The sequence below is a fragment of the Asterias rubens genome, chromosome 5 (genome assembly GCF_902459465.1).
Source record: "Asterias rubens chromosome 5, eAstRub1.3, whole genome shotgun sequence".
NCBI lineage: Eukaryota > Metazoa > Echinodermata > Asteroidea > Forcipulatida > Asteriidae > Asterias > Asterias rubens.
The window spans coordinates 6,230,805-6,253,893 of NC_047066.1; the positions used below are offsets into that span (position 1 = coordinate 6,230,805).

At 38.3% G+C, this 23,089-nt stretch overlaps 1 protein-coding gene across 3 annotated transcripts in view; it reads right to left on the minus strand.

Moving 5' to 3' along the window:
- The window catches only part of LOC117290950, a 38,644-nt gene that overhangs the window by 10,834 nt on the left and 4,721 nt on the right, over nt 1–23,089 (minus strand). For all 3 annotated transcript variants that reach the window (XM_033772531.1, XM_033772530.1, XM_033772532.1), the window contains exons 3-21: nt 22,749–22,791; nt 21,419–22,139; nt 20,308–20,671; nt 19,503–19,854; nt 18,460–18,685; nt 17,646–17,832; nt 16,719–16,841; nt 16,083–16,331; nt 15,271–15,539; nt 14,758–14,950; nt 13,866–14,104; nt 13,225–13,467; nt 12,587–12,938; nt 11,818–12,084; nt 11,027–11,134; nt 9,843–9,918; nt 8,606–8,856; nt 3,057–7,894; nt 1,176–1,264 (exon numbers count right to left, since the gene is read on the minus strand). In XM_033772531.1, the coding sequence (XP_033628422.1) occupies nt 1,176–1,264; nt 3,057–7,894; nt 8,606–8,856; nt 9,843–9,918; nt 11,027–11,134; nt 11,818–12,084; nt 12,587–12,938; nt 13,225–13,467; nt 13,866–14,104; nt 14,758–14,950; nt 15,271–15,539; nt 16,083–16,331; nt 16,719–16,841; nt 17,646–17,832; nt 18,460–18,685; nt 19,503–19,854; nt 20,308–20,671; nt 21,419–22,139; nt 22,749–22,791 (9,190 nt within the window). The remainder of the gene's footprint in view (nt 1–1,175; nt 1,265–3,056; nt 7,895–8,605; nt 8,857–9,842; nt 9,919–11,026; nt 11,135–11,817; nt 12,085–12,586; nt 12,939–13,224; nt 13,468–13,865; nt 14,105–14,757; nt 14,951–15,270; nt 15,540–16,082; nt 16,332–16,718; nt 16,842–17,645; nt 17,833–18,459; nt 18,686–19,502; nt 19,855–20,307; nt 20,672–21,418; nt 22,140–22,748; nt 22,792–23,089) is intronic.

Here is a 23,089-nt window from a genome sequence, read left to right on the forward strand (position 1 = left end):
TTTATTTACTCGTTTATTTAGTGCTGTTATCCTGTTTTGTTCTGTAATATTGTAACAGGCAAATCCACCACAAGCCTCGGCTTTTAGGATGATGCCTCCATGTGATGTGAATGTGAAAATAAATGTTTTATTGATTGATTGATTGATTGAATTTGAATAAATAGTTAAATGAACATTACATAATTTGCTAACACAAAAGTTGCTGACTTTGTAATCCCCCATAATACCTTAACTGAAAAAAATTGTTGAAGTTTGAGATTGGTCGGCCTTATGTATCACCAAAAAATAGTAAAATAAACATTATGACACTGATGCGGGAAAAAACAGTTAAAACGCTCACTGAGTGTAAACTTAATAGGGGAAATTAGTTTTATTTGTTTCTAATCAAATGTTACATTTCAGACATAAATATTTCAGGGGATGTTTTCTACTATCATCATCATTAGATCATGATGGTTTTATGTAAATCTGTGATCTTCATGACTTTTAATTTTTTTTCAATTCTGTAAATGTTCCTTAAAGTTAAGTAAATCCTACAAAAGAAAGTCTATGTTTGCTTACTTTTTAAAGATGTTAAACAGGATTGGTACAGCTGATACGATTGTCACAGACAGTGTTCAAGTTTTGTTATCAACGCATAAAATAACAAACCTGTAAAGTTTGGGCCTAATTCCTTGTGTAAGTCAGATGACAAAAGTTTAACGAAAACATGAAAATTGTTCATTATTTAAACAGATTGTCGTTTTGTAACAACCAAAATCAGCTGTTGTGTTTTTTAAGGTTTTCAGATAAAGTTTTCTTGAATCTGACTTAACTTCTGGGGGGCACATATTTTACAGAAAAAAAATGGATCTATAGCTATAAGTATGAACTTCACAAACAGCTAGCTTTCAGACGCAAATTGATCAATGATATATGTTGTCCCTACCCATCCCATGTAAAACTTTATTAATATGTTTTTAATAAAGTCTATGGCTATGGTTTAAAGAATTTGTTCCTGGCATGTAATTTCTAACTAACATTTTTAACTTAAATAATAGTGTTAGCTTCAAACATGTCAAATTTTATTCACATTTATTTTTACATTCTTGGCACACTGGTTCAAAATTGTTTTAGTATTTTTGTTTAAATGCAACTCTACTCTTCAAACTTGTTAAAATGTTAAATTAAATTACCACACAACTCCGCTGGCTGAAGTCCCAGAGCAATTTGTTCAATCATGGGAGATGCATATTCCACCAACCTCACAGCATCCTCCAGGCGTCTTTAAAGACATGGGATCAAAATAAAAAATATGACTAAGTAAAAATGTATGATTCAAAAATGACTAAAACTGATTGTACAATTGGTTTGCAGTTACACTATGTGTACTTGTATACTTGGCAGGTAGATTATGTTTTTTTTTAGAGCTTGTCTCCGCGGAGTAGATTTTTTCGGAATTCGGGAGACTTCTCAGTTCTGAAAAGAACTGTTCAGGAAACTTGTCAGTTCTGAAAAGAACTGTCCTGCTTTTTAACTAATACCTGGGCGGAAGGTAGAAAATCAGGCAGGGACTACTACTTTAGCGGATTGGGGGACTTCTTGTTTAATATAAACTTCACTACCGCAGAGTGAGTTCTTAATTGGTCTCAATGTTTCGACTAGCTTGCTCTAGTCATCATCAGGAGATCGCTGTTTTGTTATCAATTATTTTGAGTTTTTGTATCAACAAATTCAGTTGAAATAGTTTTTAAACTAAAATCTTTCAGAAATTATTGATCTTGTTAAAACAAGCTCAATAATTTCTGAAGGTTTTGTAGTTTTACTGTTAAAGATGAAATAATCATTTAAAACAACAAATATTTTTCTTTTAAAGTTTCACAGCCTGATTTCATAGCAAAGAATTATCAACAAAGCTTTTCTTCATAAATAGCGAACACAAGCAGAAATAACTGGCACATGTGTCACCATATTATGACTAATAGTAATCAACATGTTGTTATTATTATTATTGTTAAAAAGATTTATATAGCGCAATTAAATACAATAGAAAGCAAATTTATGAACACACATAAATAGCACAAGAAACAGCACGTTAAAGGGTCTATGAACCTTCTGTGGGACCAAAAAAAAAAATCTTTTTCTTGAAAATTTACTGAAAATCCCTTGTTCTCCTTCAAGTTGTAAATTCTCCCTTTCACTTTGTTCTCATTTTGAGCCTAATTCACTTTGTTTTCAATGTGCTGTATTTCCCAAAACAGTCCAGTGTGGTATTCAAGGAGTATTCATCAAGGTTTCACTGTGTCCTTGGTGTTATACCCACAGCTGTGAACAGATTACTGTTTTAGGAGAAGTTGTTGTTTTCACAGCCCAAGATTATCTTGGGATGTGTGTGGTTGAATTCAAGGAGTATTCACAAAGTTTTCACTGTGTCCTTGTTTGGCACAGCTGGATATATTACTGTTTATATTGAGGGGGTAATCAACCAGAGAGATTGTTAATTGGTCGGCCTTTTGGTTTCACCTTGTTTCAGGTCAGCAATGTACTGTTCAGCACACTGTGGATATGTAGACCATGTTAACATTTTGGAGACAACCTAATAACCCCCATGAGACCATGGAGTGGTGGAAGTGGTAAATGACATTCCAGAGAATTATTCACCACCTAGTTAAAGGTACTGGACAGTATTGGTAATTACTCAAAATAATTGTTAGCATAAAACTTACTTGTTAAAGATCAATGGGGAGCTGTTGATAATATCAAACATTGTGAGTAACGGAATTTTTGAGAAAAAAAGTAACTTTCAACTAAAATATTTTAATTTTATTTCGAGACCTCAGGATGAGATTTTGAATTCGAGACCTCAGGATGAGATTTCGAGGTCTCGAAATCAAGCATCTGAAAGCACACAACTTCGTGTGACAAGGGTGTTTTTTCTTCCATTGTTATCTAGCAATTTCAGCGATCAAATGGGTGTTGAGACTCAACAAGTGATGAGAAGCCTGGTCTTTGACAAATATCAATAGTGTCCACTGTCTTTTGGGCCTGAAGGAGAGCATTTAAATGTTAAGACTCACCTGTCATTTTCACCTTTAGGAATCACCTCCACTGTGCAGGGAAACTGTTTGCTGGAGCTCAACAAGACTTCCGGGAATGGTGAAGATGATCCTTTCACTACAAAGCGTACAGTCAGGTCGGATTTGTACTTAGTCACATCAATCACTGCTGCATGAAGAACAGCTTTTGTCCGTCTTGGACTGTCAGAATTTGGGTGATTCTCATTTTCTGCTTCGGAGTCCAGCAGCTCAGTAAGAGAATTTCCCAAGTTGTATTGGATGCACAAATAGTCCAGGTATCTCTCTGGCTCGTCATTTGCCACCTCTTCATCATCAGATTCTTCCTCTTCATCAGACTTGAAGTGATGAAAACTGAATTTGATTTTACGCTCCTTCAGAAAAGACCTTGGGATGTCGAACACACCCTCAATCCTCGGCTCTGTACCTTCTTCGTTGACTTGGGACCATTTGATTTGAATGTTGCGAATGAAGACTGTCTCATCAGCATGGACAGCACCATGAGCGCTGACCATCTCAATGATAGAAAGCCAGGTGGCTTTGTACTTCTTGATGTCTTCGAATTTAACCAGGGAATTTGAGGCAACCACGTTGAAGCTCTCGAGGGGATTTGCTCGATGCTCTATGCAGAAACTTAGTTTTGTTGTCAAGTTGATACACTGAGGCCTTGGCGATATCACACCCTTAAAAAGAGCAGCAGAGAGGGTGAACTGCAGAACATCACCCTGCTTAAAGTCACGCGACATCTCTACAAATGTTGCATGGTTTCCCTTGGAGTCGACCATTTCAGATGTTACCTCCGTAACAGGAAGGGTTGATTTCTTGTCAATCTGACTCTTGGATCTCTTGTCAGACTCTCTCCGCCGAAGTCTGTCCTGTTCTTTTTTCACTATTTGCCGAAAACCTGGCAGGTCTCTTTCTTTTATTTTCTCTTGCATGCTCTGCCAGGTGGCTGCCTTTATCTTCACCACAAACTGCTCGGAGTCAAGCTTCTTCATGGGAGGCTTCACTAACGAGGTAACTTTCTCTGGTATTACATTTATATCATATATTCGTGACTTCCATGTCAGTGAAATCTGGTCACCTTCATTGTCAGTTTTGTCTTGCTTTGTGTAGGGCTTGAGATGTGACAGAGGGAACGTGTATGCTGTCTTTGAAATGAACGAATGATGTGGGAATAAGAGCTCCAAGTTAGCACCTTCGTCACTTGCAATGTATGCTGGGAGGGTCTCCGGGGCCTTTTTCAGCTTGAAGGCAAACATCAAGGCTTTTGTTTCTTTATGAAATCGTTTCGCTCTCACACTCTGAACGGTGCTATGATGGCATATCGCAGACATCTCTTCCATTGTGTAGGGGAGTTTCGCGGATACACCAGTCATCCCAGAGGCTTGGGCTGCTTTCTGAAGTACACATTTGAGCATGCGATGGACCACGATATCGATGTACCTTCGTATTGGGGAAGTGAAGTTGGTATATGTCTTACCAAGGGAGTGGTGTCTCCTCTTCTTGCTCTCTTGGTGGTCACCTGAACAGATGTATGTTGCCGGTTCCTGCAAATGAAAGAACTCTCTTTCTGCCACAGCAAGCTGTGGGTGGTTTTGATCACAGCACACTATGTCAGCCATCTGCATAAAATTATTTGGTGCAGGGCTGTCAGCCATGCTCTTGAGTTGTTGCCATTTGTCTTTCACTATGAATACGTCGTTCGATGCCCCTGTCTGGCCTTTGCTTTTTTGATTTGCCTTCGATGTCAAGGACAGGCTGTTTGGAATATCATGTTGGTGTTTAGAGTGCCACCCATCGAGCTTTTCAGGACTTGGCGGAAGCTGACTTCGGAGAGGAGTTAACTTGGAGTGTTCGTGCATGAGACGACCAGCCACTGCCTCATTGGCAATCAGCATCATTTCTTCTACCATGGATGAGGCACGTGGGTGTTGGAGCTCCTCTTCCTCGGAACCATGGGAAAAAACATGGCAGCCATCTTCTCCTAGACGTTTTCTACGCACAAGCTGGGCGAGTTGGCCGAGCTGGAACAGTACCTTTTCCACCTCATCGCTCCCTCCCTGCTGAGTCGCTATCAGTTTCTCGGCATCCTCATAGGTGAGGCGTTTCTGGGACCGAATCACAGATTCTTCTATTGCATCTACCACAGGGGTGGATCCATCTTTTTGGATGATGACAAAAATGGACATGGCAAGTCTGTCTTTACCAGGCTGTAAACTACACAGGTCAACAAGTCGAGAAGGCAGCATGTTGACCGGCTCAGACAATGCAGGGTAGAAGGACACTCCTCTCTCGCTTGCTTCTTGGTCAACAGCAGAGTTTTTCTCCACAAAGTAAGACACATCAGCAATGTGAATACCGACACGGGATTGACCATCTTTGTCAACATCGATGCTCAGGGCATCATCAAGGTCCTGTGTTTCAGGATTATCCACAGTGAAGATACATTTGCTCCTTAAGTCTTTTCTCTTCTGTATTTCAGAATGTGGAATGGTCCAGTCCCCTGGGAATTTCCTCTCAATTTCTTCGTGGATTTCGTGCTTGAAGTCTTCCCTTATCCCGTGGGTAAGTTTTAAGGTGTGTATTCCTTTTTCTTTGTTGTCTGCAGTAGGAAGTTCTTCGACAACGTAACCCATAGGAAACTGGTGACCAGGATGCCAATGTGAGTACTTAACAACGAAATGTTTGTTTAGCTTATCTTTCCTTTGAACATAAGCAAACCTATCAAACTTCCCTGGTGGTCCTGTTCCCTTGAAGACTGTAACTTGAACAACATCACCAGTTTTCCGGCTGTTCTTCCATCGACTGTTCATGCTTGCACGCGAAAAAGCAGCAATTTTGGGAAATGTGCGATCAATGGGCACAAAAAGATTATTACTGTGTCTATCCAAGGTGCAGACGATCTTCCTTCCAACTGGATTGGTTGACCTTTTCAAGATGCAGAACACTCTTCCGTAAATCTTCTTTTCCTTGCTTTCTGCCAGGTTCTCATTCTCTCTATCCCATTCATCAAGGATTTCAACCACAACTTCGTCCATGTCTAGGGCCTGCCCTTTTTTCTTTTTACCGCAGATCCATATCTTCTCGGAGGAACATTCACCCTTTGGAATCGCAAAGACGTACCCCGATGTCTCAAAATGAAACCAACATCTCTTGAAGGTGTCTGGATTACTCGAAACCAGTGACAAACCTTCCCAGCGCTTTTCTTCAGACAGCATCTCTAAGCCATTTTCCTGATCTTTCTCCTCATCTTCCACATCACAACAGCCAGCACCCTGGAGATTTGATCGGTCATAGTGGAAGTTCAATAACCTAATTGAGTTGTTCTTATTTTGCATGCGTATCTTCTGTTTCTCGCGAGAATTCGGCATCATCTTTATTTCAGGCAACTCTTCACGGTTAGGTTTTCTTTCCACTGCCCTCTCCTGAACGTCAACTTTTGCAATACTTTCTTGTTCATCATTTCCACCCGCTGCAGGCTGCTGTCCATCTGCACCTCCGCCTTGTCGTTGAGCTAACTCTTCGACGGCATTTCTATTTTGGATATTAACCTTGGCAATGCTTTCTGCTTCATTGCCTCCTCCAGGCTGACTTCCACCCATATTTTCTCCTTCTTGGTGTTGAACTGCCACCGTTCTGAAAGGCTTCTCCTGAATGGCAACCTTTGCGATACTTTCCAGACCATCTGGTCCCTGATGACCTGCATTCATGTCATCTTGCTGTTGAACTACATCTCCATCTAAAGGTTTCTTCTGAAAGGCAACCTTGACGATACTTTCCAGACCATCTTGTCCCTGATGACCTGCATTCATGTCTCTTTGTAGCTGACCAACATCTTCATGCTCTCGTTCCTTCTGAATGGTAACCTTTGCTATACTTTCCAGCCCATCACCTTGTCCATGATAACCCACATCTCCATCCAAAGGTTTCTTCTGAAAGGCAACCTTGACGATACTTTCCAGACCGTCTGGTCCCTGACGACCTACATCCATGTCTCCTTGCAGTTGACCAACATCTTCATTCTCTCCTTTCTTCTGAATGGCAATCTTTGCGATACTTTCTGGCCCATCACCTTGTCCACGATCACCCACATCTCCATCCGAAGGTTTCTTCTGTATGGTTACCTTTGCGATACTTTCCAGACTGTCTGGTCCCTGACGACCTACACCCATGTCTCCTTGCAGTTGACCAACATCTTCATTCTCTCCTTTCTTCTGAATGGCAACCTTTGCGATACTTTCTGGCCCATCACCTTGTCCATGATCACCCACATCTCCATCCGAAGGTTTCTTCTGTATGGTTACCTTTGCGATACTTTCCAGACCGTCTGGTCCCTGACGACCTACATCCATGTCTCCTTGCAGTTGACCAACATCTTCATTCTCTCCTTTCTTTTGAATGGCAACCTTTGCGATACTTTCTGGCCCATCACCTTGTCCATGATCACCCACTTCTCCATCCGAAGGTTTCTTCTGTATGGTTACCTTTGCGATACTCTCTTCAGTGGCTTTCTCCATCATTTCTCTTCTGTTGTCCTCTTCAACTTGTCTTTCCATCTCACGCAATATATATTCCTCATCGTCTTGGTAGACTTCTGAGTCATCCTCACGAGTGGCACCCTCATCGTCATCCTGTGTTTCCTGAGCTTCCTTCAAGGGTCCACCTAGTGTCGGAAATTCCTGCTCATCGTCGAGGTCGAATGGCAGTAATTGTTCTCGGTTCTGGTGAGAAGGTGAACTGTTGGTCATCTTCTTGGAGGGCTTGAAAGGAGTTGCTTTTGGATTCAACTTTCGATTTGCTGATTGGATCTCTCCCTCAATGGCTTTGACTGTAGTTCCCTGTTTGGGTCACAAAGAAACGAAGAAGAAATAAACTTTAGATAGGATTCCTTTGTACTACGCAAAAGTCAAAGTTTAAAAAAAATTGTTTAGTATGTCATTTTTATGATTGTGATCTAATAAGCTATTTTGTGAGAATCGAAATCTGAGCACCTTTATTGTGTTAATGAAATTACAAAGTTAAATTCTCAGTGAATTTCTCTTTCTAACTGCATGGGTTATAGTTAGCCATCAAGCCATATTACACAGTAGTTTTACACCAGTTCATCTGTCATGTTTGAGGCGGTAAATGTGAATCAAAATCTGAGAAGTACCTTTATTGTGATAATGATGTTTAAAAATTACATTCTCAGTGAAATACTCTTTCTATAAACTGCACTGATTATCAATTAAATTCAATTCAATTTAATTTAATTCAATAGGGTTTATTAAAAATATATCAAAATAACAAGACAGAAGTTAAGAAGACTTAAATTGACATGTTAACATTCATTTTTGTTAAAAATTACACACACAAAAAACACAACGCATAGACGTAAAAAGGAGGAGAAAGTAGGCCTATTGCAAAAAATTTTACCCAACCTCCAAAAACCCCAAGTACATTATAGTTCGCCATCAATTCATAATAATGCACAATAGTTTTTTTGCAACAGTTCATCTGTCTTTCTATGTTTGAGGTGGTTTACATGTAAGCAGAAAAACCTGACTCACCAATGGATGCAGACTTTCGTTTTGTTCGCAGCATTTCAAAAAGTCCTGCCAAATAGTGGAACAGCGACCGACAGAGCACAAGGCAACTGGATCACCAACAACACACAGCACCGACTGGGCACGAGTAAATGCGGTGTTGACCAGCTTCGGATCAGAGAGGAGTCTGTAGTCCAATTCTGAATCCACATCTTGACGACTGTTAATGACCCTGGTGCGGACTGTGCTGATGATAACTGCTCGAAATTGCTTTCCTGCATTGAGGTGTAAAAAGTCAAACTTCAGGTTCATATTTATTAAAAAAGAAGGCTGTATTAAACAGCGTTCAAACATTTCATCGGTTAATCCTAAATGAACATTGAAATCCATTTCCAAATTTCCTTCATGTGACTAAAAAAAGGTAAAATGTAAGCCTAAAAAATTTGCACAGATTATTTTTTGTATATATCTACATTTATATAGGATTACACTGTTCGAACGGTTAAAAAACCCAAAGGTAAACTTTCCCTTTAAAGAAAAAAAAAAATCAAAAATCTTTGTTTTTAAATATTTGGTTCACTTAAGGCATTACTTTATTATTCAGTATATAGATTATATTAAGAATCCATTCCATATTTAAATTAAAATTAAAATTTGGAGTGGGTGATTGGGTCAAAAATGTTTTACCATTTTTAACATCGACTGTTCTGAATGGCCCAGAACTATTGGAGGTTGGTGAAAAAATGTATGGATTATTAATTTTTTGTTTGACTTGTTCAAACTATTATTGTTCTAGAGGTAAAAACAGGTTAAACAATTATTAATCTATAACAGGTTAAACAATTATTAATCTATAACATGTAAAACAATTATTATTCTAGTCGTAAAACCGTTATTATTCTAGAGGTAAAAACAATAATTAGTATAGATGTAAAACAGTTATTATTTTAAAGGTACAACAGTTATTTTTCTAGAGGTAAACCAATTATTTTTCTAGAGGTTAAACAATTATTATCGCAGAGGTAAAACAAATTATTCTCATAGATGTAAACCAGTTATTATTTTAAAGGTAAAACAATTATTATTCTAGAGGTAAAACAACAATTCTAAAATGTGGAATCAATATTCATCTAGATTTGTTCCAGTGATTGGTTTCCATCAACAACATTTGTTTAATTCCCTTTGTATAACAAAAAGGGGAATGGGTTGATTTGAAATGGAAAAAACACAAGAATTACAAAAAAAGTTAGAAAAATCCTACCTTGGACATTATCCACAGTGTCGACCGTCACATTGTGAAATCCTTCCTTCCTCAGATAAGCTCGTATTAGATGCACCTGCAAAACAAGTGATTTGAGTTAATTGATTGATTGAGTTTTTTATTTATTTATTTCCTCAAAACCTCCAAAACTGGAAAAGATAAAAAGATTTATAAAAATTAAATCAAATATACAGTATAAGGGACAGGTTGAACAAAATAAAAACATTTTAGTGGGATTTGTACCTGCATATACCCATGATTGGGTTTTATGGGGTCTCTACTTGACTAGCACTGCTTTGTGGAGACCCCAACAACTTAAAGGCACTGGACACCTTGAGAAACTGTCAAATTCTCACCTTGTGTATCCCAAAAATGCAACGAAGTTGCAAGAGAAAAATGAAAGAAAAAACACCCTTGTTGCACAAATTTATGTGCTTTCAGATGGCTAATAAAAAGCTTCAGGGCTGAAGTCTTTTAGTATTTGAGTGAGAAATCAACCTTGATATAACAGTTTAGAATCAGACTGGTGAAAACTTTTGGTTGTTTTCCCCCAAAGAAACCTATAAATGACCTCGGTCAGTTATGATTGTTTGCAGCACTTGCGCCATCAATTCACCCCCCACCCATGGATTTCAAAGACCTGCTTGAACGAAAATGTCAATTCGTGAATTTGCTGAATATTTCATTTCAAATGTTTTCAATGAATAAGGAAATATGATTATAAAAAGCGTTTAATTGTGTAAGCAAAAAAATTTGAATACCCTTATCCAGCATTTTTCTTGGAGATTTGCAAAAACTCAGTTACGTAATCACTTTCAAAGCGTCATAGTTGGGAGCTCCAATTTGTAAAGCAGCTTTGTTGCAGCGTGGAGGTATAACAAAGCAAACTCGAAGCATTGTCCTTTGAGGGGGGGGCCTGATTTTTTAATCGATAATTATAAAAAATTCAGAAGTGTACACATATAAAAAATTACATTAAAATGGTGAACAAGTGCATTATAAACAAAAGTTAAAATACCATATCCGTTAAAAACATTCCGCCCAAGTAGCTGTTTAATGTACTTTCAAAAAAATACACAACTGTTCTTGATGTTAAGTTAGCTTAACCTTCATACTTTTTTGCCCCCTCACTTCTCATTGAAACACAATTACTGGACTTGACATTGTGATAAAACGCATCATACCTGCATAATGTAAGCAGCCAAAACAGCAACATTTTCTTGGAAGTCTCCCCATTCTGCAGTAAGCCATCCTTCCATCAGCAGTTTCACTTGTCTTACTACTTCATGAGTCTAAATGGATGTAAAAAATACAGAACAAGGCTTTAAAGACACTGGACACCTTTGGTAATATTATCAAAGACCAATCTTCTAACTTGGTGTATCTCAACATTATGCACATAATAACAAACCTGTAAAAATATGAGCTCAATTGGATGTTGATAATAATGGAAGTAAAAAACACCCTTGTCATACGAAGTTGTGTGCTTTCGGATGCTTGATTTCAAGACCTCACGTGCGAGGTCTCAAAATCAATTCAAATATTTTACTGAGAAATTACTTCTTTCTCAAAAACTATGTTACTTCAGAGGGAGCTGTTACTCACAATGTTTTATACTATCAACATCTCTCCATTGTTTGTCACCAAGTACGTTTTTATGCCACCAACTATTGTGAGTAATTACCAATAGTGTCCTGTGCCTTTAAATCACTTCATGTTGGATGATATTTTGGATGCAAACTTCTTTTGATTAGACTTATGCGGACATTTTAAAAGTTTTCTCATTTTTATTAACAACCTGTGAGTCTATACTCAGGCAATTTGCAGGGTTTATCACAGACCCGGCATACTATTGCTGTGTGATGTACACAAACTGGTCTTTAGAATGATGCAAGCCTGGCGCATATACAGCCATGTTTATCTAGCCGATGATAACACATTTTACCTTGAATGCAGCAAAATGAAGTATACAAACCTCATAGTTGTTGGCATAGGACATTCCCGAGTGGTATTCAACTCCCTTCACTACACAAAACGTCATTGGCTTGACATGTGGATGCTCCAGGTGTCTTATCCCGGCCTTCAGATTCTGCTTGTAAAACGTCTTGGAGGTGAAATCCAGAATCGACTGGCAGGTTCGGTAGTTTGACGTCAGGAACTTCTGCTTGCATTTCTTCGTCAGCAACAAACGCTGCAATAGAGAACTGTCCAAACCCGCATCGCGAACTGCCTTTGAGTAAACCTAAAAGACATTTTAATAAAGTGAACAGCATGAATGCATGTGACATTTAAGCAAAGGCGTAGTTTTAGGAAAAGTGCTCTTGATCATTCCAGATATTTATCATGAAATTCACGAAAGTAGAACATTGCAGTTTTAGTTGCCATTTTACTAAAAAGGCTGGAATAAGTCCCAAGGTTCAACTTGCAAATTTTGTTCAAAGGGAACTTTGGGATTTCATTCTACCCTTCTGGAATACTTTAAAAGAAAATAAGAGCTACACTCTGTTAATATTTCTCAGAAAAGAGCGTTCATCACATACTTTTCTTTATCTAACATTCAATGATTCTGATTGTAGAAGCACACAGAGATATTACAATAGTTTTTCTTGTTTTGTTTTAATCAATCTGTCTGTTTATTGTTCTAAAATTTGTAGTGTTTATAAATCAAGTGTGGGATAATAAAGTTCTTATGTTTTCTTCTTTGTTTTTAGTTTGGTATTTCCAGTGATGAAAACCAAACTTACCTTTGGACTCATTTGCATATGATCACCGGTCAACACAACGCATGTATCTTTGGTTGCCAAGGTCAATGGTATCAAGACTTCAGCTTCAAGGACCTGGCCCGCCTCGTCAATGAAGATATGAGAGAAGTTTCCATGAAGGCCAGCCGAGACAAGATGCGTTGCCGTGGTAAGTGTCGTCACAACAACTTGGGCTGCTAGGATTTCTGTTTTATCCGGAAGACGAATGTTGCCGTTGGCATCCTTGGGGACATACTCAAGGACGGTAGGGTGGATGGATTTTTTGTTGCGCATCGTTGCGTAAATCCGGATCATGCGGAATGTTCCATTGTCTCTAAGGTACAAGTCAGCAGCACTGCAAAAATAAGAAGAAAGTCAATCATGGCTTCATATTTATCATCAGATTTTCTACCCTACAAAACTCTTAATGAACTGCATTCTATTTTTGGGTTGAATAAATTATCAGAGCTCAAATTTCTTGCCAACAAACCAATAAGACTGCAACCTTTACTTTACCAAAAATATTTTTTACTCAAATTTCACACCCAACGCTCCAAATTACACTATGGTTGTACCCACAAGTTAACTGAACTTACTAGTTATTTTTTATCAGAATTATTTAAAAACTTAAAAACTCATACCTGTTTGAGTGTGTGCAGATTAGAATCTTACACGACGGTCGTGGTTTTAGGATTTTGTTCACCGCCATCGCCATTGTTGAGGTCTTTCCTGTTCCAAAGGGCCCATACATCAGGACTGGTCCAACACCAGGCATCGGTGGCGCTTCGCTACCGCCATGTTTACTGATTAAATCAATGACTTTTTGTTGATGTGCGTTGATTTTCTCATCAGTGCCTACACCTGATGAAGGGAATGGAGGTAGCCTGAAAATGTGAATCAAGAAAATGTTCAGTTCTGGTTATTAAAAAGCAATGCCAAAAAATCCTTGTGAAAAATATTTGTGAAAGTTTCTGAACAGAAACCGCTCCCTCTGAAGTGAGGTAGTTTTCGAGAAAGAAGTAATTTTCCACGAATTTGATTTTGAGACCTCAGATTTAGAATTTGAGGTCTCGAAATCTGAAAGCACACGACTTTGTGTAACAAGGGTGGGTTTTTTTTTCATTATTATCTCGCAACTTTGACGACCAATTGAGCTCAAATTTTCACAGGTTTGTTATGTAATGCATATGTTGAGATCCACTGAGCGAGAAAACTGGTATTTGACAATTACCAATAGTGTCAAGTGTCTTTAACTAATAGAGATACATCATCATAAACTTACATCTGTGGCCCTTCTCCCTCTGGAAACACTAAATCCATGTTCTGCATCTCATCTATGCCAAAGTGCTTGACACAAAAATGTTCTCGATTGAGCTGAAATTTGAGCTTAACATTACGCTCCACTCCATCCTCAAGTTGTAGGTCTGCGATACACTCCTTACTCAGCTTGATGAGTAGCACCTCCTCCTCTTTATCCCCCAATGTCTGGTTGGGAAGTATGGGAGCTTCATAATGTGCCAACTGTTTCAATAAAGAAAAAATGCATTATTTATACCTCATTGACACAAAATCACCAGCCAAATCACCATAATCACCAGCTAGTGATGATTAATTTGGATAGTACGGTTCTCCTGTATATTTTTATTATGCTTGTGCAATTTGCCATTTTTATATTGTATTTTTTTCATTTTCTTTGTGATTTGGTTTACAATAGAGTATTTCGTTGTTTTATTCTGTTGTTTGTCTGTTATAGTTGTGCTGGTCCCTTGTCCCTTTTTAAAATTGTTATTATGTGTAAACAAGGGTCCCCATTTAGTGGGCCTGTGTGCCTGTTCAGGGCTTCCCTTTTGCACCAATATAATTTTGTATGTATTTGTGCAATGAAGGTAATAAAATTATGAAAATTAAAATGAAGACCTAGATAGCTCAAACAGTGGAGCGTCGGTGTGGCAGGAGATTCTGTCCCTCCAGATTCTGTCCCCCCGTATGGCGAAGTGTGCAAACTTCTTCTGAGAACACACTCTTGTCATCCTCCTTCAGCCTATGTTAATTTCCCATCAAATGGGGAACAGAATCTCCGACGGACAGATTTCCCTGGGACACCAGCACATTAATCCGGAGGTATAATTAGTTTTTGGCTCAGGTTTACATACAACTTTGATTTCCTAACAAACCTTATCAGAGTCGGTAAACTCGAGTAGCACACTCTGGACACTCTTGATGAAGATCTGACTAGCCATTGTGTCATCTATGAGAGACTCTTTGAGACTGACTGAAGCAAAAAAATATCCATCTTGAGCATATTCTGTACGGACGCCCGGCAGCGCAGCCTGCAATGAAACCTTCAGTGTACCTGATGTTGCGAACCTTCAAGGAGAAAGGGAAAAGGTATTAGTAAATATTCTAGAAAAGTAGGAACAAAATTTTGTACTTTTTAGAAAGGTAAATAGAAAATGTTAACTTCAGTTTCCTTTACTTGGTGTTGTGAACCTTCAAGGAGAAAGGGAAAAGGTTAGTTAGAAAATATTTTAGAAAAGTAGAATTTGTTTAAGTGTTCTTTCTTGAAATGTAAATATGCTAACTTCAGGGTTTTTTCAACTTTAGACATGACTATTATTATGCCAAATTCTTGATATTTTGCCATTTGTTTAATTATTGTTATAACTTGTTTTTTGGGACAAACTAACCGAGCAATCTTCTTGTTGCACTCATTTTCTTCCCGATAAAGAGCATCATGCATGACTTGTTTGTAGTTTTCCCGACTGAGTGGCTCTAAGCGGCCATGATCACTGCTGAGCGAAACCGGTACTTTGTACTTCTCCAGTAATTCCTCCTCAATAAGTGTTGGTTTATTGGTCTTTGATTCGTCAGTAAACTTGACAACTGTGCAGTTGGGTTTCATGGATATTTCGTCTTGTGTTGTTGGTGTTTGCAGTGCTTGGGAACCAACTTCAACCTGTTGTGAAAAACAAAAAGAATTCCCTGATTCTTGTTAAAAAGTTTGCGAACAATACAAACAATGTCAATAGGGAGCTGAATTAGGTTTAAACATTGATCAAATGGATTCAGAAATTCTAAATTTTTAAAAGTATGCAGTAAAACAATTAAGAAGAAACGAAAAGCCATTGCAACGAAATCAAGTAGGCCTATAATTAAAGGATTTTGTTACCTTTTGTTTATCAAGTTTTTGGCCATGACATTCATCTCTACCCACTGTGAATGGAGTGTAATATATAATTTACTTGTAGAAATTTCAGCTTCAAGTTTTTGAGGAAAAAAAAGGTGAAAATCACAGAGCAGTGTTTTAAGGAGAGTTGCGTAAATACGTTGCACATGCTAAACAATAAATTTTGACATTGTTTTACTCATTTCTCAAAAACTCAGCACCTCAGCAAGTAAAATTTCAAGTGAAGTTTCTACCATCATAATCTTCAAACTGCGTAAGATTTAATGTAAATCTGCGGGGGAAAAAGTACCCACACACTTTAAACAAACTTACCATTATTTCCCGGACTACCATCGGCCTGCTACCAAAATCAAACGCCACCAACTGCTTGAAGGAGCCCATGCTACTCGACTCAAATGCAACACTGACACAATATCTTGGGCTGGCAGCAACATCATCATCCCGAACTTCAAGAAAAACGCCAGGGCACTCCTGTAGTTTAGCTCCACTCTCCAAAGGGTTGAGTAGGTGGAAATACTTCCGGTGATCATCACGAAGCAGGTAAACTTTCCTCAGAGGATTCTTACGAGTAAAACAAAGTAAGAAAAAAACACCAGAAATTTAGTTTGGGTTTATGTTTAAATTGCATTGTAGTTTTATTTCACACAATAGTGGCGAGGACAAGTTTCTTATGTGAAGTGAATCCCAAAGTGATTTGCCTGTGGATTTTTGTTTACAGAACTTGTGGAAGTACTGAGTATACAGTGCTTAATACAAATCGGTGTAAGGGGAAAAAAAATACTATTCTTTATCCGCAGTGCAAAAAAATAACATCTATTAAAACAACAAAAACTTTGTCAGGTTGTTTCTTTATCCGTTTGTTTATCAGTTATTACATAGAGGGAATTTTAGTTAATTTCAAGTTAATGATGGCCTGACGTTTCAGAATTTTAGTTAAACAGAAATTACCTTCTCTGTTGCTGTGATGTTAAATTTAAATGACTCCTTTGATTTCTCTGTTCCTTCCAAGACTTTAGTCAAATTTTCATCAGAGCATTCCATGGTGACTCCTGTGGGAAGCGATGTAGTCATCTGAAAAACAAACGGGAAAATCTTAATCACAATACCCTTCTCAAGAAACATCAAGCCAAGGTGTTATATGCACACCTTAAATAGTCAAATTTAAGACTTTTTAAGAACCTTTAAAGGGTTTGGGTATTTCTTGTAAAACACAAAACTCAAAAGTACACAGACTTACAGATAAACTTAAGATAATGATGGTAGAAAGCTTCCCTTTAAATATAAAACTTGCTGAGGTGCTGTTGATTTTGAGAAATGAATAAAACAATTTTCTGGTTAACTGCGTCATCGCATGAGCAACTTTTTTTTGGGTAACTGGCACAAATATTTGAGGAAGTTTCAACACAGAGTACTCTATGTTGCAACTTCCTCATAAAGCATCGAGCACGACCACGACCACGACCCGGACGGTTTTAAACGGCCGCTTAAGACCTCGTCGCCTGATCTTTTATTCCCTAATTTTGAGCACAATGGGTATTATATAATTTGATAGAATTATTTATGAAGTTGCTGTGTCAAAATTGACCTGAATATTTAGATTTAAATTTTGAATGGCTATTTTTATAGTTGAAAATTGCCAGTTAAGTGGTAGTTAATTATAAAAAGTAAAATAAATAAATAAATAAATTATTATCAGGATTGTGATTTATCTTAACAATTTAGCATGTTACATGTGTTTTGTGAATGGTCCATGGCATATATGCAAAAATAAATTATGAGTTTTTTTATTTTTAAACGACATCATTTGCCAAAATTCATCAGAGAAGACAGTTTCACAGTACAAGTAGTTCAAACAATTACTGCATAAAAACCTACCACATTTTGTCCAGCATTTTGCCATTCCAGAAGATCACCCTCAGTGAGAGGATACAATTCCTGCTCCTTGGCCATTCTTCTCTTCATCATACGGTATTCGCATCTCTCCTTCCATTCCGCTAACTCCTCTCGGCTGTGTGCGTCGGTGCAACTAGACTCACCCAAGAGGCAAGTTCCTCCCTCCACTCTGTTGTATGACAGAACATTATTCATTAGGAAACATAAGCATCTTTTTCATAAGTAATTTTCCACGAATTTGATTTCGAGACCTCAGATTTAAAATTTGAGGTCTCAAAATCAAGCATCTGAAGCACACAACTTCATGTGACAAGGGTGTGTTTTCTCTCATAGTTATCTCGCAACATTGACGACCAATTGAGCTCAAATTTTCACAGGTTCAATATTTTATGCATATGTTGAGATACACCAAGTGAAAAGACTGGTCTTTGACAATTACCAATAGTGTCCCAGCCAATTTTCTATACCTTCCGCCTGGTTAGTAGTTAAAAAGCAGGAAAGTTCTTTTCAGAACTGAGAAGTCTCCCAAACTCCGTGGTAGTAGAATAAAGACATGCAGTTCTCTAAGAACAAACTCTACCTGGCAAGTAGATACACACATGGTGTTACCACAAACCAAATATATATTGATACCTCACCATGCAATGCCTCGCATCCTAAATATTGTTATTGTTATAAATAATGTTTTAGCCTTCGAGAGAGACGATCGGGTTTAAAACGTCAGGCCACTAACCAGTTTTTTAAATTAATACCATAGATCCTTCTGATAGATTTTCTCATTTTTATAAATACTTACAATGCTTTGCATTGCTTAATAAAGCTTCCATTGAGCACATTTAGCGGAAGTTCTCTGTATTTCCAGTCCTCCGCTTTCTCCTTGTCAGAGTCCACATTGGACCTGTGCTCCATCGTCTGCAAATGTTGGCGAAGATTCCCTCGATGGGGAAATTGCTCTTGGCAGTAATGGCAGTAGTAGGCAGAGGGCGACTTGCTCGCTGATAGGACTTCATCCAATGTTCTGACTGTTTGAAACAAAAATGCAAAAACAAGCGATTGTATCGAATTAACACATTTTGTCCATCAATGATAAAATGCTTTATTACACAGGGCGAACTGTTTGTTTCTACCCGCACGATACATATGCTGCCCCAGTGCAGATGAAGCAACAAGCTTAGGAAAGATGTGCATTAGTGCATTCATGTTGGACAACTTATGTTTTCCCGGGGCAAATTGTTTTTACATCGCTTTGTTTGACAGTCCTCTTTATGCACAAATATTGTTTGGGTTTACAGTTAGCCAATAGGGGTGTAGTAGGACAACATTCAGCCAATCCCAAAGATGAATTTAGACAGTTCCTAAGATTCAGGTCTTGGAGACTGCGTTATTATTTTGTGTATATAAGACTCAGACTTGGGCTAAAAAGACTAACTGTTCAGGATGGAAATAAATGTAGCATTGCATTGAATTTATTGCATGGAAAAGAAACAAGTAAATTAAGGCCCAGTCACACAGGCCTCGATAACAAGAATGAAAACGAGAACGTTAAGAATGCACAACCTAAATTGGTTGAATAAGCTTGGGCATATTCTGCGTGGGCGAATTCAACCAATAGAATGCGTTCTCTTTGCGTCGTTATAGTTGTTGTTTTCGATATTGCTGCAGTGTGACTCGGCCTTTATACTTATATTGCAAAGAGAAGAGGGTTTTGCCCCATTGTTTCTGACAGTCAAAAACATTTCTTTGAAGTTTTTCTTTTAAATAATCGCTTTGAGACACCCGGAAAGCGCTATACATAAAAAGAGAGACCTGAAAATACCACTTCTCGCTGGAATCACTTACATCGGTTTTTGGCCATGTAAATCCAAAGTTCAATTTCCTCCAAATGATGTGGGTATGTACATGAATCTGCTTGCCTACATTCATCTCCGTATTTGCACAAGGTTGGAGTTGTCATTGGGTTGAGCGAAGGGGGGCGTGGTCGAACCTGGCACCATGATTGTTTACTCTCATAGTACGAGACCATTTGATTGGATGTACTCTGACTGCCGTCACAGTTGACATACTGCAGAGTTTGCAGCAGTTTTGGAACAGTGGAGATATCAGGATGACAGTTTGTTGTGCAACATAACTGGGCGATTTTAAATGAATTGACGTTGTGCTCAACTTGGTACTGCCAAACTTTCAGCTCAACCTGTTGGAAGCAAGGACAATCAATTACTAGAGACATTTAAGTTTTCTTTTTCGATGGTAACAGCCAACCACTTCGAAAATAGAGAGATGGCTGGGATTTTCTCGTTTGTCTAGAAAGTAATGGAAGCCGCTGAAAACTTCTGAGCTGGGAGAGCATCAAAATATGTGCTTCATTCGAGGAATATATTTAATATTATTATTATTACAAAGATTTATTGAGCGCTTCCCAAGTAGACCAATGCACTTTACTATAAAAACTACATGCAAAGTACAAGAAACCAGAATATACAAAAGCACAAAAACTAAGAAAAACGTACGTATAAAACATTTAAAAGCAATTGACAGAAACAACATTCTTAAAACAACAGTACAGAAAAATTTCAGTTTGTTTCCAGCCAGGATTTTTATTTATTTTTTTTAATCAAAATATTGATCAATCGAGTCACCCCTTTACCTTGTTATGAGCCCGTCTGCAGGAGTTCCCTTGTATGCATCCAGACTGCTTGTCCATATTCGGACAAAGTTTCAGCGACTTCTTCAAAGTATTCCGAGGCAGTTGTCTGATCTTCAGGTACCTAATCTTTCCCTCCTTCATGTCCAGAATGTGGCCCAACACCTTGTTAGGCTCCCACGGATGTTCTAGCGGCGAACTGCAATGTGGGCCGATGGGAGACTTGACACTCGTGATTGGTGGGGAGCTGTCGTGACACTTCTCGCACAGCTGTGTGAAGTGTCCTCCCGCTTCTGACTTCAACCTCTTGAAGGCTTCTTTGACTGAACCACTGATCGGCAACCTGTGGTTTGTCTTTCCATTGTTTCTATACAAAAAGAACAAATGTGGTTATACTTTGTATTTACTTATTATTTATTATTAGTTGTTTTATATGAATTTTGGTTTTACCCATACACATGGATGTGTGTTTATAGCACTGTGTGTACCGAGTACTTTTCCAAAGCTCTTAGAAAAAAATCACAGGCTTGTGGGATTCGAACCCATGCAGGATCTTTACATCTAGAGCAGTGTTTAACCAATTAGACCACCAAGAGGCAGTTCGAATCCTTACTGGTTGAAGTTGTGAAATCCAAAGAATTACTGGACCCTTGCGTGACGGCACAGCGCACTTACACTTAACTTTCCTGGGCTCGATTTCACAAGGCAAAATAAATCCATCATAAGAGAAATTGTCAGTATCACCATAGTGATTTGTATTGTGATATCACACTTTACTAAACAGCTACGATTGATTTGCAGTTACTATCAATCTTTAATATTTGTGAAAACGACCCCTGCCCCCACTTGGGGAGTAAAAATGTTGACCAAGGAATTCAGGCACAGGAATGGTGGGAACTGGTGCAAATAGTAGAACTCACTTTTTGAGGCGAAGAGAGTTGAACAGGGAATAGAAACTTATCGGTTTGCACAAAAGGGTGACCCAGTGGATTATAATGCATGATATTTTCATGTTCAAAAACAAAAAGCTATTCGAGGAGATTTTGTTAAATTAAAAAATCAAAATAATAATTTGAAAAAAATGGTGAGCTAAAATTTTTTTTTTAAAACGCACCTCATTTCGTTTTTCTTGGGCCCTTGTCTGGTCTGACCAGATGTTGGCAGAGTCCAGGGGGAACTTTCCGATGCTGCTTCGTGCTGATTCCTGAAACTCTTATTTGGAGACCGTTTGGGCGATTTGACAGACGTAGATTTTGGTCCACCGTTGACGCTTGGAGATGATTTTAGAGGTTCAGGTCCTCTGTTGTCCTTTTGAGATGATGGGAGTGGTTTAGGCCTCCCGGTGTTGCTGGGAGATGATTGAAGAGATTTAGGTGTCCCACTCTTGTTGGAAGACCAGTTACTAGAAGGTTTAGGCCTCCCTCTGTCGTTGAGAGGTGAGTGAGAAGATATGGGTCCTCCGTTGTCGTTTGGAGATGATTGTAGAGTTTTAGGTCTCCCACTCTTGTTGGAAGATGAGTTGTTGGAAGATGAGTTACTAATAGGTTTAGGCCTCCCTCTGTCGTTGAGAGGTGAGTGAGAAGATTTGGGTCCTCCGTTGTCGTTTGGAGATGATTGTAGAGTTTTAGGTCTCCCACTCTTGTTGGAAGATGAGTTACTAATAGGTTTAGGCCTCTCATTGTTGTCGGGAGGCGAGTGAGGAGGGTTAGGTCCTCCGTCGTTGTAGGGAAATGACCGAAGAGGTTTAGGTCCTCCCTTGTCACAAGATTCTCCTTCACTCATGTCCGGCAAAACAGTGTAAGAGTTATGTGATGTAAAGGATTGTTGGTGTACATCTGTAAGTAAAAAATTTCAGTAAAGTCAATATTTTTCCCCAAACAATTTCTTTCACCTCGTGAGCATTCCCATCAACATTGCAAAATGGCCTTTTTTGTACAACTACGTCCTGGAATTTCCTAGAAGGGTTTTCAAATGAAAATCTGTCCAAATTTGTTCAACAGACAATGCACAAGGCCTATCTGGCAATAAAAAAAACCTCTGTAAAATAAAAAAGAAGAACGAGAACAAAATGCATATTATGTTGTTTACTTGGACATTTCAAATGGAACATTTTGTATGGAGGACTCAGGAGTAATGCTTATGTGAACTTGGTAATCAGTGAGCAACGTTCTTTCTTAACAATACCGGAGTCCTCTGGCCAAATGCTACCGAAGACCAGTTAAAGTTAATAAACCACAGAAGTAACCAAAAGAGTAATTTTTAGAGTTATTTTGGATTGAACCATTTTTTTTTACTTGAAGTGAACCTGAACCTGATACCTCCGGGGCAATCTTGCCCTAATTTTTTTTGCCATCACACTTTCTTTTTCCGACCTCTTTAAACAAATTATTATGAGACTCTTAGATCTAACTCTGTTATTATTTAGATGGATACAAATCACTTACTCATTCCACTACGCAATGGAGAAATGCTGGATGACTCAGGAGGCTGAAAACCAATATACAGAAAAGAGTAAAACAAATGGGCACTTCAACAATCTAAATGTTACTAAATTAGTGTCAAGCAATCATTTTTTGTTTATTTTGACCCCCCCCCCAAAGAAAGCAAAATAATAGTAATAATAATATTTGACTTGTGTCTATCAGTAACACCAGCTAGAATATCTTCTGATCCTGTCTCCATCATGGAAACATTTACTGAATTTTTAACTGGATTCAATGTCAGGAAACACAGAGAAATCTCAGAAGTACAAAATGCTAGTAAAAAAGCACAAAAAATAATAAAA